We start from the raw sequence: 12,223 nt of genomic DNA on the forward strand, positions 1-12,223 counted from the left end.
AATTCATATTTTGCAAATAAAAATTCATTTTGACTGCATCACATTCATTAAAAGCATTATTTGTATGTCTTTTGGCTTGGATAGAATGCATTGTTGGGTGCTTTTATGAGATACACTATATGGACAGAAGTATTGGGATGCCCTATTCTAATGAATATGTTTATCTATATCTATACATGTCTTTTTTTGGAAGTAAGATCTAGATTTCTATGTCCTCGACAGGTTCTGTGAGATTCCTCAAAATGTGAAGGCAGTAGTGTTAAAGAAAGGATCTGAAACTGAGAAGTGCTGTTAAGAAATGAGTCACACATTTATTTTCCTCTCTCTCTCATACTCAGGATGTCGGTATTCTGATAAACGGAAGTGTCCCAGATCTGCAGGGTCTCAGGGTGGAATGTGATTATGGGTTTGGCATAGCTACAAATGCAACTGTGCATCTGGACTATGGCACCACTCAAATCCAGACTTGTCCTCTACCCCCTTCTGGCATTTATGGCACAATTCCCTTTGGCAAAGGTATGTAAGCACAGGTGTAAAATATGCCTTACTTTTCAGCAAGCATTTCTGAACCTTTATTTAAATCTTTGTGTTGTAAATAATCTGTACAGATTTTTTTTACTTTTTATATCCTACTAATAACAAACTCACTGCAGTGAATAAAGAGAACGCCATTTCACAGCAGATATTAGACAGAAAGACAATGCATATTTGAGACATGAAGAAAATTACAGCATGCCTTAATACAGTATGCTCATTTTTAAGCACCCATTCTGTAAACTAAAGGCAACTGGAACCAAAAACTCTGTATTTTTTCAGCCTTAGCATATGATTTACTTTCATTGTTATCTGTTTAGATCACATCACTGTCCCTGTGGCAATCAAGGTTAATGGCGTTCCTGTCGTTTTTGGAAGCTTCATCATTTATGAGTGTGAACGGACTGGTCAAATTCACTTTAAAACTGCGTGAGTAAAACTTGCACCATTTTGCAAACACATTACATAATTGTTGCTGATAAAGATACATCAGTTGGGATATCTCAATTTAGGGGTCGCTTTCCCTGTTAAGAACAATGTCTTAACTACAGTTAAAACCAATAAAACACGGTTACTGTTGTAAAGCCAAGATTTTGCTAGTAGTAATCAATATGGTAAAAAAATAAACGTGATTACTACACTTTTAACACAAACAAAGTGGTTCATTCCTGTAAGTGTCATGAGTTCGCAACATCGCGTTCAATGTAAGTTATTTAAAATCATTTGTCTGTAAATATTTTCGCTTAATTACTATGTTTAAATAAAAGCATATGTAATATAAGTCATACTCTAAATTCTGATTGGATAATATATATTGTATCTAAGGCCCTGTTTACACTACCAGTTGAATGTGACCCAATTCAGATTTTTTCCTCCAATGTGAAACAGATCGTATACATAAAAAACGCATGCTTTTCAGATATTTTGAGATCAGTTTCAGGCCTCATTCATTTGTGGAAATAAATCAGATATAAATCAGATATGTGTCAATGTGACTGTCATGTACACAGGCAGATCAGATTTTCTGAGGCGACAATTTGGCACTTGTTCACAGTTTTATGACATATGATCAGGAGAAAGAACGAGTGGATGCGGTTAAATCAAAGACATTTAACAATTAAACAATCGTTTAACAATCAAAGCATATGCGCAGGCTGCAATGATGGCTCTTTTCCTCCTCCTCCGCCTCACAATCAATTTAATGTTCGGTGAACTTCTCAAATATCGCAGAGCAAACGTAAAGCACATTTTGTATTCGTCCATCATGGCTAGAGAGTATTCTTGGCTCAATAGCCCGTGTTCACGCATGCGCAATGTTTCAAATGGTTTGGCAAGTGTAAGCACATCACTCGGATAGGTGTCACAATTGAAAGTACGTGTAAACGGATGGTCGAAAAAATCGGATATAGGCAGTGTAGTAGAGTAGGCGGGGCGAGACCGTGGTTCGAGTCCGGTGAGTAATTGTGAATGAGTGCCAGCTGTGCGCACACCGGGCTCGAATCACGTAGGAGATAGGGAGCATATAAAAGGAACGAGCGACCGGACCGCCGAGGAGAGAGGACCGGGCCCAAACTTGTGTTATGGTTATATTTGTGTTTATGTTTTGTTCGCCGGCGGTCGTCCGTGAGGGGCCGCCGGCTGTTATATTACTTTAATAAATGTTTGAAATGTCTTCCGGTTCCCGACTCCTTCCTTCCTTTTAATGAACCTTTCTACAGGCAACAAATCAGAATTGAGCATCAAGACCTTCAGTGTAAACGGGGCCTATTACATGCCAACCATACATGCAGTATACACCTGAATGTGTTCTTCATGTCTAATATGATTCATCTAGAATTTAACACTTTAACACTTACTTTAAATGGAAAAGGATATATATAAGGAGAGAGAGAGAGAGAGAGATGTTGTCAGTGTGTGAGTTCATTTACACTTGGGCATTTACAAATGTGCAACATGACACAATGAAGGTGATAATAAGCTCAGTGCCGTGTAATCTCACACGTATAACTGCATATATTCCATCACCTTCAGGGTTTGGTGAAATAGTATCTTAACCTCTATGAAATGTATTTATGAATGTGTTTGAATAATCACACACTTCCTTTTTTATTTATATTGGCAGGCACTTTTACACAAAGCGATTTAAGGCTAAAATACACCACAAGACTTTGCTCAGATTTGCCCAGATTTTCAGTCTGCACTGGTTGGAGAAAGTCTGTGACAGTGTGCAGATTTGATCAGTTAGTGTGTCCTATCTGACATTTTCACAAGCAAGTGTATGATGCCGAGTTTAAAACGAAATCTGTTCAGATTCATCCAAAAATATTATATTTTAAGAGAACTATTAGAATAAGAAAATATACCATTACATTACAAAAAGTTTTTAAATACATTGTGGGCTGAAATAATATAAATGATATGGAATGAGATACAGAGGAAAATAGGAAATGAGGAATGAGACAAGAGGAAAATGGCTGATTGTTATTTTAACAAAAAGAATGCCATTAAAGCACACTCTGTTTGTGATAAGGCTTTTTAAGATGACATCTGGTTACTCTCTCTCTCTTACACACACACACACACACACACACACATGCATACAGGCCCCCTAGAGAGACACAAAATACACTGACCAACCACTCACCATCAGAAATTACTCACCCTTGTTACAAGAGATGCTATCTAACATCTGTCACACCCCACCGAGTCAAATACACATTCACACCCACAAACTAGTGGTGAAGCTTATCTTAAACAAGCACACAGTATCTTACCACTGTAAAATGGGGTTCGCTGATTTTGTTAGCTCTACTGACACTTGCACTGTGTGGACCCTCTGTCTTCAGTGTCCCCCTTTGACCTTTTCAGACAATGAAGTTGTGTTTGATCTCTGACTCTTGATGTGTATGTTTAGGAGTATGAGTCGTGTAGTCAGTCCTGTCATAAGTAAGTGTCTGTGTCTCCTCCCAGGTGCACAAGCTGTCTGAGCTCTGCGTGGCGTTGTTACTGGGATCAGCGGCTCAATTCATGCGTTTCCAATAAAAATACTACACAAGATATTCTAGAGGTGAGCAGTCACTCTGTGACCCATATCTTCACAGCATTACTTCACTGTGTCAAGCTTACAAAACTGTGTTACATCAGAAGAAGGTGCAGTTTCATTCTTTTCACCTGGTAATTTAGGGACCTGCTGTTTGTGTAAGTTATTCCAAATAAATTACTTTGGTAGCCTGGCAAAGTAGGGGTGTGAAGTAGGGAAGTAGGGGTGTGAATCTTACTGGTGACTTTATAAAGTCTTTTTTTCTCTCCCAGTATTCCATGAGCTGTCCCAGAATGGTGGCCCATAAAGTTCCTCCATTGCCCACCGGATCAACCCAAATTTTCACATTGGACATCAAGAACATAGAACATGTAAGCTTTTTTTCTATTATCTTTTCTGAACAAAAAAAATGATATTTTGAAGAATTTAGGAAAGCACGCATTTCTAGGGCACCTCTGAATGATGTCCCAGCAATGACAGTTGCTTACATTTTTCCAAATATAAGAATTTTCATTTTTGGGTGGAGTATCTCTGTAATATTAATTGATGGTCCCATACATGGCCCACAGTTCTCTTGTCTGTTCAGTTACTGTTTAAGTTTTTTGTTTGTCTAAACAATTTATAATCTTATAGCTTAGAACAACCTAAGGTGAAGAAGTAATGGGTTTAATAGGTCTAGAAGATGACCAGTGCCGTAACAGACGGGGACTGCTGGAATTGTATTTATGTATTAATGTATTGTAAATTGTATTTATGATGTAAATAAATGTGAACTTATTTTGGAATAGATTTTTGCCTACCATTTGCTCGCAGTATCTTATGTCATCGTTGTTATCAGTGTTGCCAGATTGGACGGGTTCCCACCCAATTGGGCTTCTTTTGAGCGGGTTAGACCTGAGAGTGGGTGGGTGGACAAAATTTGGGCTGCTTATGAAATTAAAAACCTACACATGCAGCTTGCCTTTTATTTGCTTTTGATTAGTGGAGATACTTTTAAATGTTCAAACATAATTTGTTGTGCAGTCATGAACACATTATAACTTAACACAGCCCCTATTTGTTCCGTTTAACCAATCAGGTCTGGGATAGGGAGACCTCAATTTTGCACTATATGTTCTACAAAATATACTTCACGAAAGACGTACTGTAGTTCTGTCAGATGTTAAGGCAACTCTCTGCAGTTTTTTTTTGTTCTGTTGTATCAATGAATTTTTGCACATTTGTGGCTGCCGTGGTGTGTGAATGAAGTTCATGAACAAGAAAAAGATGGCTACTCAGCTTCCAAATCCGATATATTATAGTGGGCTCTTTTTGCACAAAATGTGTTTTTGGAGGGTTAAGATCATTGGTTCATTTCTTGATTGTCGCTTTGAAGTGGTTTCTGGACATATTAGTGATATTTTCTAACTCTTTATTGCTATGTTTGATCCACTTGACCTTTTCCTGGTTTAATTAATTATACTTTTTCATCTTGCCATAGTTCGTTTTAAGGAGATAAAATGGTTATTATCATCGTTGATTGACATTGAAATACATTTCTATCACATTAATTTGGCAGATAAATTTGGGCTGGCTTCTGTTGGAGTGGGCGGGTTTTACTGAACCTTTGGGCTGGAAATTGTCCACCCAATCTGGCAAGACTGGTTGTTATCCATTCGTGATTAAGAATAGCCACACTTGTCCTGAAACTTAGCAAAGTAGTGAAAACCTTGCAAAATGAGTAAGATAAAATAGCCTATCTGAAAAACGTTGTCTGAGTGTCACAGTCACTCGGAAGCTTTTTTAACTTCCCTGTCTCTGTGGCAAGTGACAAGATTTAATTTTCTAAATAGAAACTAATTAAAGTTGTCTTAGAAGCACAGTGAGCCAGGACAGACTTTCCGAATTTGCTTTTGTCAGGCTCAGCATTGACAGTCAGTGTGCGCGTCTGAAGACATAACAGACATTGTGAAAGACTTTGAGCAGAAAAATACCAAGAGAAAATAACTCTTAATGGTAAAATGCTTTATTGCATTACTTCTCTGGATGCAGTATATGAATTGCTTTTATTGTTAGCTTGATTGTGAAACATTGTTATGAACTCTTTGTATTCCCGTTTCAAAAGTGGGATAGCACTGTTACGTGATTTTATAAAGTTGCGATTGACTTCCCTATCGTGATGTATATTCGAGTGAAACGGCTTCTGAAATTAAAAAATATGTAGAGCGAGGCTTTATTTTGCCCTTCCGTTTCCATTGGTTTGTTGTAAAATGGGCCTGGAGGGGAGAGCTAAAAATGCCAGCCATTGGACAGTCAGTCTGGTCCTACATCTTTTTTTATGTGTTAAAGATTTGTTGTTGTTTTTCATGCAGTGGTGTGCACGGATAAATCATTTATGATAATCACCGCAACACCGTTTAAAACACTTCTTTTGAAAATCTATTTGATTTCACGTTGACTTTAAAGAAAGTTCCACTAATTTGATTATGCGGTAATGTGGTCCCTCCTCCACTCCACACAGTTGCCGCTACGCTCTGATGATGTCCTCAGATGCTCCAATCTGCATTCTCTTCAACATCACACTGAGGGGTCTTTGGCATGTGTAAAGTTAGATTAGCATTTTCAGATAGATTAACGTGTTCACATGTAAAGCGTATATTCTGTGAAGGTTTAAACCCTAAGGAAAATTTTATTGCTCATTCTTGGAGATGGAGATTTCAGTTTGTCAGGATAAATAAAAACACAAATGGAGGAAAATTGCTCCTTATATCAGAGTTTACGCAAATCTGAGTGGAGTTTGTGACATGGTTGACAACTATTTTGAAACTCCAAGACATTTGTAAGATTTCTAGGTTTCTTTCTCAGGAGAAAACATTTGACACGCTGGAAACTTATGCAAAAGTTTCCTTTTGCTCTCAGTTTAATCTTTGAGAAATGATTGAGCTGTGAGAGAGTGATATTTTTCCTTTCTCTCAGGGCTGGAATGATTTGGAATTCACAATGTCAGTTACAGGTCCCAAAAGAATATAACAATGATATATAGTATTTTAAAATCGTATTATTCATATCCAAATTTCATATCTTAAAAAAAACATGGAAGTTGATTCATAAAAAAGCGTAAGAGATCATGTAAGTGAGAGAGGGAAAGTCTGCTTCAATCTTTTTCTGTATTACTAAGTGAACCAGAACAAGCATGTATTTTGGAAGAGTTTGCATGCCATCGCAGCGAGCAGCTGTGAAAATGGGAATCTAGACATAAGAGTGGGTTGTTTGAGAAGACAAACAACGGTTAGTCATGAGAGTTCTTTTGTCTGTATGATGGTCTTGTGATGTTGTTTCAACAAGCCTTTATTCCCTCAGGAGACTGGTTTAATTGGACATAGCTATGGCTCTGGTTGTCATGCTACTCTGTGTGTGTGTGTGTGTGTGTGTGTGTGTGTGTGTGTGTAGGGCACTGATTTGGAGTGTGACTTTGGCAATGGGCAGCTGTACAGAGCTGACTGGCTTGATGGGAGGTCGTCTTTGAACTGCAGTGGAGTGACAGTAAGTTCATTCTATAACAACACTTACAGCAGCAAATAATAATTTCACGGTCAACATTACATCAAATTGGACTGTTTAGTTCTTTTTTAAACATTTTGCTTGTTCATAGGCCACAGTTCACTACAAACACAATCATTTTTTTATGTGTGTACAGCTGAAGACGACGCTGTTAAGTGAGACGTTTCATCTAAACCTGCGGAGAAAAGGAACCGACAAATATATAGACAGCCCACAGCCAATGACAGGTAACAGTCTCATTTACACAAACACCTTAGTTTTTATACGGTACATTTTGAGGGCTTTGTATTTATATAACAAGTTCTATTTTGTACCAACTGCATATTGTGTCCCCTAAGCATAACCATCACAGAAACTTTTTGCATTCAAATAAGCATCATTTAGTTTGTTTAATAATCACTTTTCATGGGGATCACCTGCTGTTCATATAGTGAGACATTTAACGCATATCTTAGCACAGCATGCCCATTGTCCTTTCACACCGGCAGCATATGCAACACGCTGCCTGTGTACCACAGTACAACGGTGAAATTTGCATTATTTATATACATCAATGAGCAAAATAACTTCATCAAAGCGCTTTTTAAGTAAATCGCATAACTATGATTTGTTATATCAGCCTGTTCATGCTCTTTTAGATCTATGTAGTTATAAATAAAAAGCCATAGTGCTTTGAAGGTTAAGGGTTAACTCACCATAGGAGAGAGGGACTTGTGATGCGGTCGCTTTTCTCTCACACATACGCAATATAAGCAAACAAGTTTTTTCAGAAGGTCATGATGATAGTGGGTTTCAGACAGTACATTGACAGCGTAATGGGTTTGTTTTCCACTCCTTTGTATGCAATATATGCAGAACATTTCAGATATACTGGTATTTTAAATCCTTTAAATGTGCTGTTGTGGTTGTGAGCACACACATGATTGGGACAATGTGAATAGGCCCTAAGTGGTGTTGTGGATGGACACAATTTGCCGTGAACTAAGAGTCTGGATGTGGTCAAGCTGTCTTGGCTGACGGCCTATTTAACACAATAAGGTAAGGTGCTGGAAAGGATATTCCAGGTAATTGTCAAACTTGTTGCGGTTTTGGAAGCGGGTCTGCAAGCTTTACTGACCCAAACAATGACCTTGCTGTCTACAACTGAAGAGGATCTATAGGTACAGACATTTGAGGTCGTGCTTCAGGTGATCATTTGTGTGTTGCTCAGTTGAACCTAGACCATCAACTTTCTTTATTCTGATCACTTTATGACTTCTAACTATGTGCAGCCTCCCTGCTGTAATTTCACGTTCTTGTCTCCACGCTGAATTGTCGAGGTCTTCGAAGGGTACTAGCAGATGTTTTTACCCTGGACACTTAAAATTATTTCTCAGTTATTGGGGTGCATGAGAGTGGGTAAGGGGCAGTGCAGAGGATGGAAACCCCCTTTGCCCTCCGGGCTATGCAGAGTGAAATCTGGCTTGTGGGTAAGGCGTATGTGGTAAGTCAAAAGATCTACGCGCCACAGATCTTGCCGTCTGTGCCACCAAACAGATGGGTTATGCCATCTGCCTATTAGTGGCACCTATGGTGGTTAAGGAGAGGCATTCGCAGCATCAATCTTGGCCAGGAGCTTCCTGTCAGAAAAGTCTTTCTGTTTCAAATGCATGGGGCATTTCTTCCAACCGAGGCAGGGGATCTGGAAACTGTTGGTCTGTTTAGTCATCAGAAGTAAATGTAATTAAATGACAGAAAAATAAGAGTAATCCCTGTTCAAGGGAAAAGTAATTAAATTACAGTAACTAGTACTAAGTAACTAGTCACACCAACACTGCCGCTGTGGTAGGGTGAAATAAAGCATTTTTGGGGCCCAAAGCAAAGTCAGAAAGTGGGGCTCCCCATGCCTAAACATTGACAAACATTTAACTTTATTAATATTATATACATTTATACCACAGAAATAGAAAATCTGGTTGACACTTCATGTAAAAATGTTGAGGTTTTGTACCATGGAACATTAAGGTGATGGTTACAAATGGTTACAAACTCTCCAACTTCCTACACTCATATTTAAAAAATAATAATTAAAGATTAAAGATTTAATTTGATTTGTAGCATGATGTTTTTCAACATTTCTAACAGTTATCGTGATATTGTTATTGTGAATTCTGTTGGCCACAATAATTGTGGAGAGATGTCTGATATTGTGACAGCCCTAGTGTCAACTCAATATTAACATATTAATGTGAGGTGATTCATAACTCATTGCTATCTTTTCTGTATGTGTTTGTATGCATATAGTGGAGGTATACAGCTGCAGTGCGGGGGACAGTGACTGCTCTCAGTGTTGGGGTCGTGAGAAACAGGGTCACCTATGCGCCTGGTGTGATTACAGCTGTCACCCACGAGACCACTGCCAATTCACCCCAACGCACTGCCCAGACCCTCAGATCCAGAAGGTTTGCCTCTCACTCATATAAGACACACCCATAGGAAAGTGCATGTTGTTTCTCCTAGACAGTAATGAGATTAAACGTACCGTAGTGAAAATGAGGTTTGAAATGTGAAGATAAAAGTATCTTACAGTAGGTATTCAACCTAGTGCCTGTACGTTTCTGAAGATTTCACAACTAAAACTGGACAAAGGTTTGTGTCACGTAAAATGGTCTATGACATTCATACTTGATTAAAAATAATCACGGGTAGTTTAGATTTTTTTATGTATGCTAATGTCTTAAAATGAAAATATACGAAGCTGACACATACAAGCAACAGAAGGGACTAATTTGTCTTATCAGAAACAGAAGCAGTCCAACAGTATTAATAAAAAATGCGTTAGTAATTGTCTCACAGTATTTAACATCCACATGATGTCAACTTTTTTATCTATGGTTATTAAACATTAATATGTAATTTTTTCAGTTTTTTGTTAGGAGCAATACTATAATAAAATAAGCTACTTTGAGAAAAAATACACTTGAAGATCTAGTATATAGAAATGACGAAAATTATAATCTAGCCAGTAAAATGTGTCATATTTGAGTGACTGTAACAGTCACTGTCACTATCACTGTGACTGATGTTGGGCTGTCACAGTACCACATAGAAATGCTCAGACAAATTCTGTGGGGTTTTTTTGGTCAAGGAATCACATTGAAAGTAAGTGTAAGGATGCAGAGACCGTTTTTAATATAAAATTATTACGCTAATGTTAATAATTGATAATCTGGGATTTGCTTATTTGGCAGAACAAAAAACAGGACTGTGAGTAAAAGAATGATCCTTATGTTACATCAGATGTATTTTCTGGAATAGGTTGTTGAAAACAACATGCTGTGCATTCTGTCCTCTCTTCACACTTTCTCTATTTTCCGTCTCTCCCTTCAGTATGAGGTGTAAATTAAGAGTATGAATGATGTGAACTGGGACTCGTTCACTGAGGGAAATAATTATCAGGTTGGCTGTTCAGGCCTTCAGCGAGTTGTGTGTTTTACACGTTTTAATTCTACAGATTTCATTTTTAAGTTTAAACATTTGATGTTTTACAACAGTGTTAAATGCAGAGATTTTTGTGTTGCGAGCAGAATGAAAAACGCATCGCTCCTCCCCCTTGCCGCCTTTGAATATTGAGTTTATAATGTAAGGGTTCATCAACCTTTTCATATTTTGCACACAGTTGTTAAAACCCAGACAGAATGAACAAACCTCCTTTCAAAAGTGTGAACATTAGTGTAGTGTCATTCAGAAAGTGACAACTCCAGTCATGTTTATATAGTGTATAGAGACAAAGTTGTACAAATAATCACGTAATACACTATCAGTGGTGCACCTGGTGTGCTGTTAGCTTTTGTGATTAAGTTAGTTCTTGTCTTGAGCTAATATTAGTCTGAGGCCAGCACACAGTGTCTGCATAACACAGGGAGTTTTAGTCTGACGTCTGTCTCTGTTCTCTCTGCTAAAACCATTTTGAGCTTCCATATCAGCCCTCTCACGCCTTTAGGTGTAGATGCAGTATAAGCATAACAGTATTGGAAGAAGTTGGTCATTTTTATTTGATTGAACACACCTATTTCATTTATTTAGAATGTTTGCTATATTAAATGATTTATTATTAAAATATACTTTCAGCGAGTGTGTTTTTGTTTGGGGGAATTCCTAATCTTCTTATGATACGTTGTCTTGAGATTTAGAAAACTGAAGGCCAGACAGTCACAGCCCTCAGTTGTTGACAAAGGAGCTACTAAGGTTTGGAAACAATATTAGAGAAGGAAACCAAAAACGCAGACAAAGAGCAGAGCAGATTGGTTCAGTGTCCTGCGTAAAAATGATAGTTATTTAATATTTCTTGATTCAGTTGTAAAGATTTGGGGTCATTGAGTTGTTCCAAAAACGAAAGTAAATGTTTTCAAAATCTTGTTGTATTTTTTATACACATTCATTTAACATCCTTTAATCTATTATTGTATCTTCTTGTGATATGTAGATTGAACCGATCAGAGGGCCTTTGATGGGCGGAACGCTGCTCACAATACAGGGAAAAAATCTTGGACACAGCGCTGATCATGTGAACGTGTCCATCGGGCATGTGCCCTGTAAAATACTGCCTGAATATTACACTGTTTCAGTAAAGTAAGTACACTCGCATTTACGTTTGTACTAGTTTTTATCTATACCTTAATACGTATGGCAGTCCCCGTTTTACCAATCTTTACTTTTGAAAACAATGGGATATCATAGGCCAACTATAGTAAATAAAAAAAGATTTGTGTAATGATGAATTTCATGGACAAATAACCTATGCTAGTTGAAAATGTCTAAGCTTAATGCTGGTTGACACCAGTCTATAACATTTCAAATGTTCTAAACGTTGCACAAAAACCAGCTAGTTTCTCACATTGAACTAGCCATAAGATAAAAATAAGTCCAGGTGCTGACCGGACATGAACCACTAATCTGAAATGTGTGTGTCGCCACAGGTTCATTTGTGAGACTGCTGCATCATTGGAAAAGATGAGGGATTATGTTACAGTGAGCATAAACAGTAATACAGAGGGCGTTTCGAGAGAAATGTTCTCCTTTGTTGTGAGTATAAACCTTTCGGTCTTTGTTTTTATTTAGTTTATTTGG

At 37.8% G+C, this 12,223-nt stretch overlaps 1 protein-coding gene across 1 annotated transcript in view; it reads left to right on the forward strand.

The window, feature by feature from the left end:
* Positions 1 to 12,223, forward strand: part of plxnd1 (plexin D1) — a 50,919-nt gene that overhangs the window by 16,246 nt on the left and 22,450 nt on the right. Inside the window, exons 6-14 of the mRNA XM_056772882.1 lie at positions 339 to 516; positions 855 to 963; positions 3,505 to 3,601; positions 3,847 to 3,945; positions 7,004 to 7,096; positions 7,251 to 7,341; positions 9,398 to 9,555; positions 11,580 to 11,725; positions 12,073 to 12,178. Of these exons, the coding sequence (XP_056628860.1) occupies positions 339 to 516; positions 855 to 963; positions 3,505 to 3,601; positions 3,847 to 3,945; positions 7,004 to 7,096; positions 7,251 to 7,341; positions 9,398 to 9,555; positions 11,580 to 11,725; positions 12,073 to 12,178 (1,077 nt within the window). The remainder of the gene's footprint in view (positions 1 to 338; positions 517 to 854; positions 964 to 3,504; positions 3,602 to 3,846; positions 3,946 to 7,003; positions 7,097 to 7,250; positions 7,342 to 9,397; positions 9,556 to 11,579; positions 11,726 to 12,072; positions 12,179 to 12,223) is intronic.

This window comes from Triplophysa dalaica, chromosome 18 (assembly GCF_015846415.1).
Source record: "Triplophysa dalaica isolate WHDGS20190420 chromosome 18, ASM1584641v1, whole genome shotgun sequence".
Taxonomy (NCBI): Eukaryota; Metazoa; Chordata; class Actinopteri; order Cypriniformes; family Nemacheilidae; genus Triplophysa; species Triplophysa dalaica.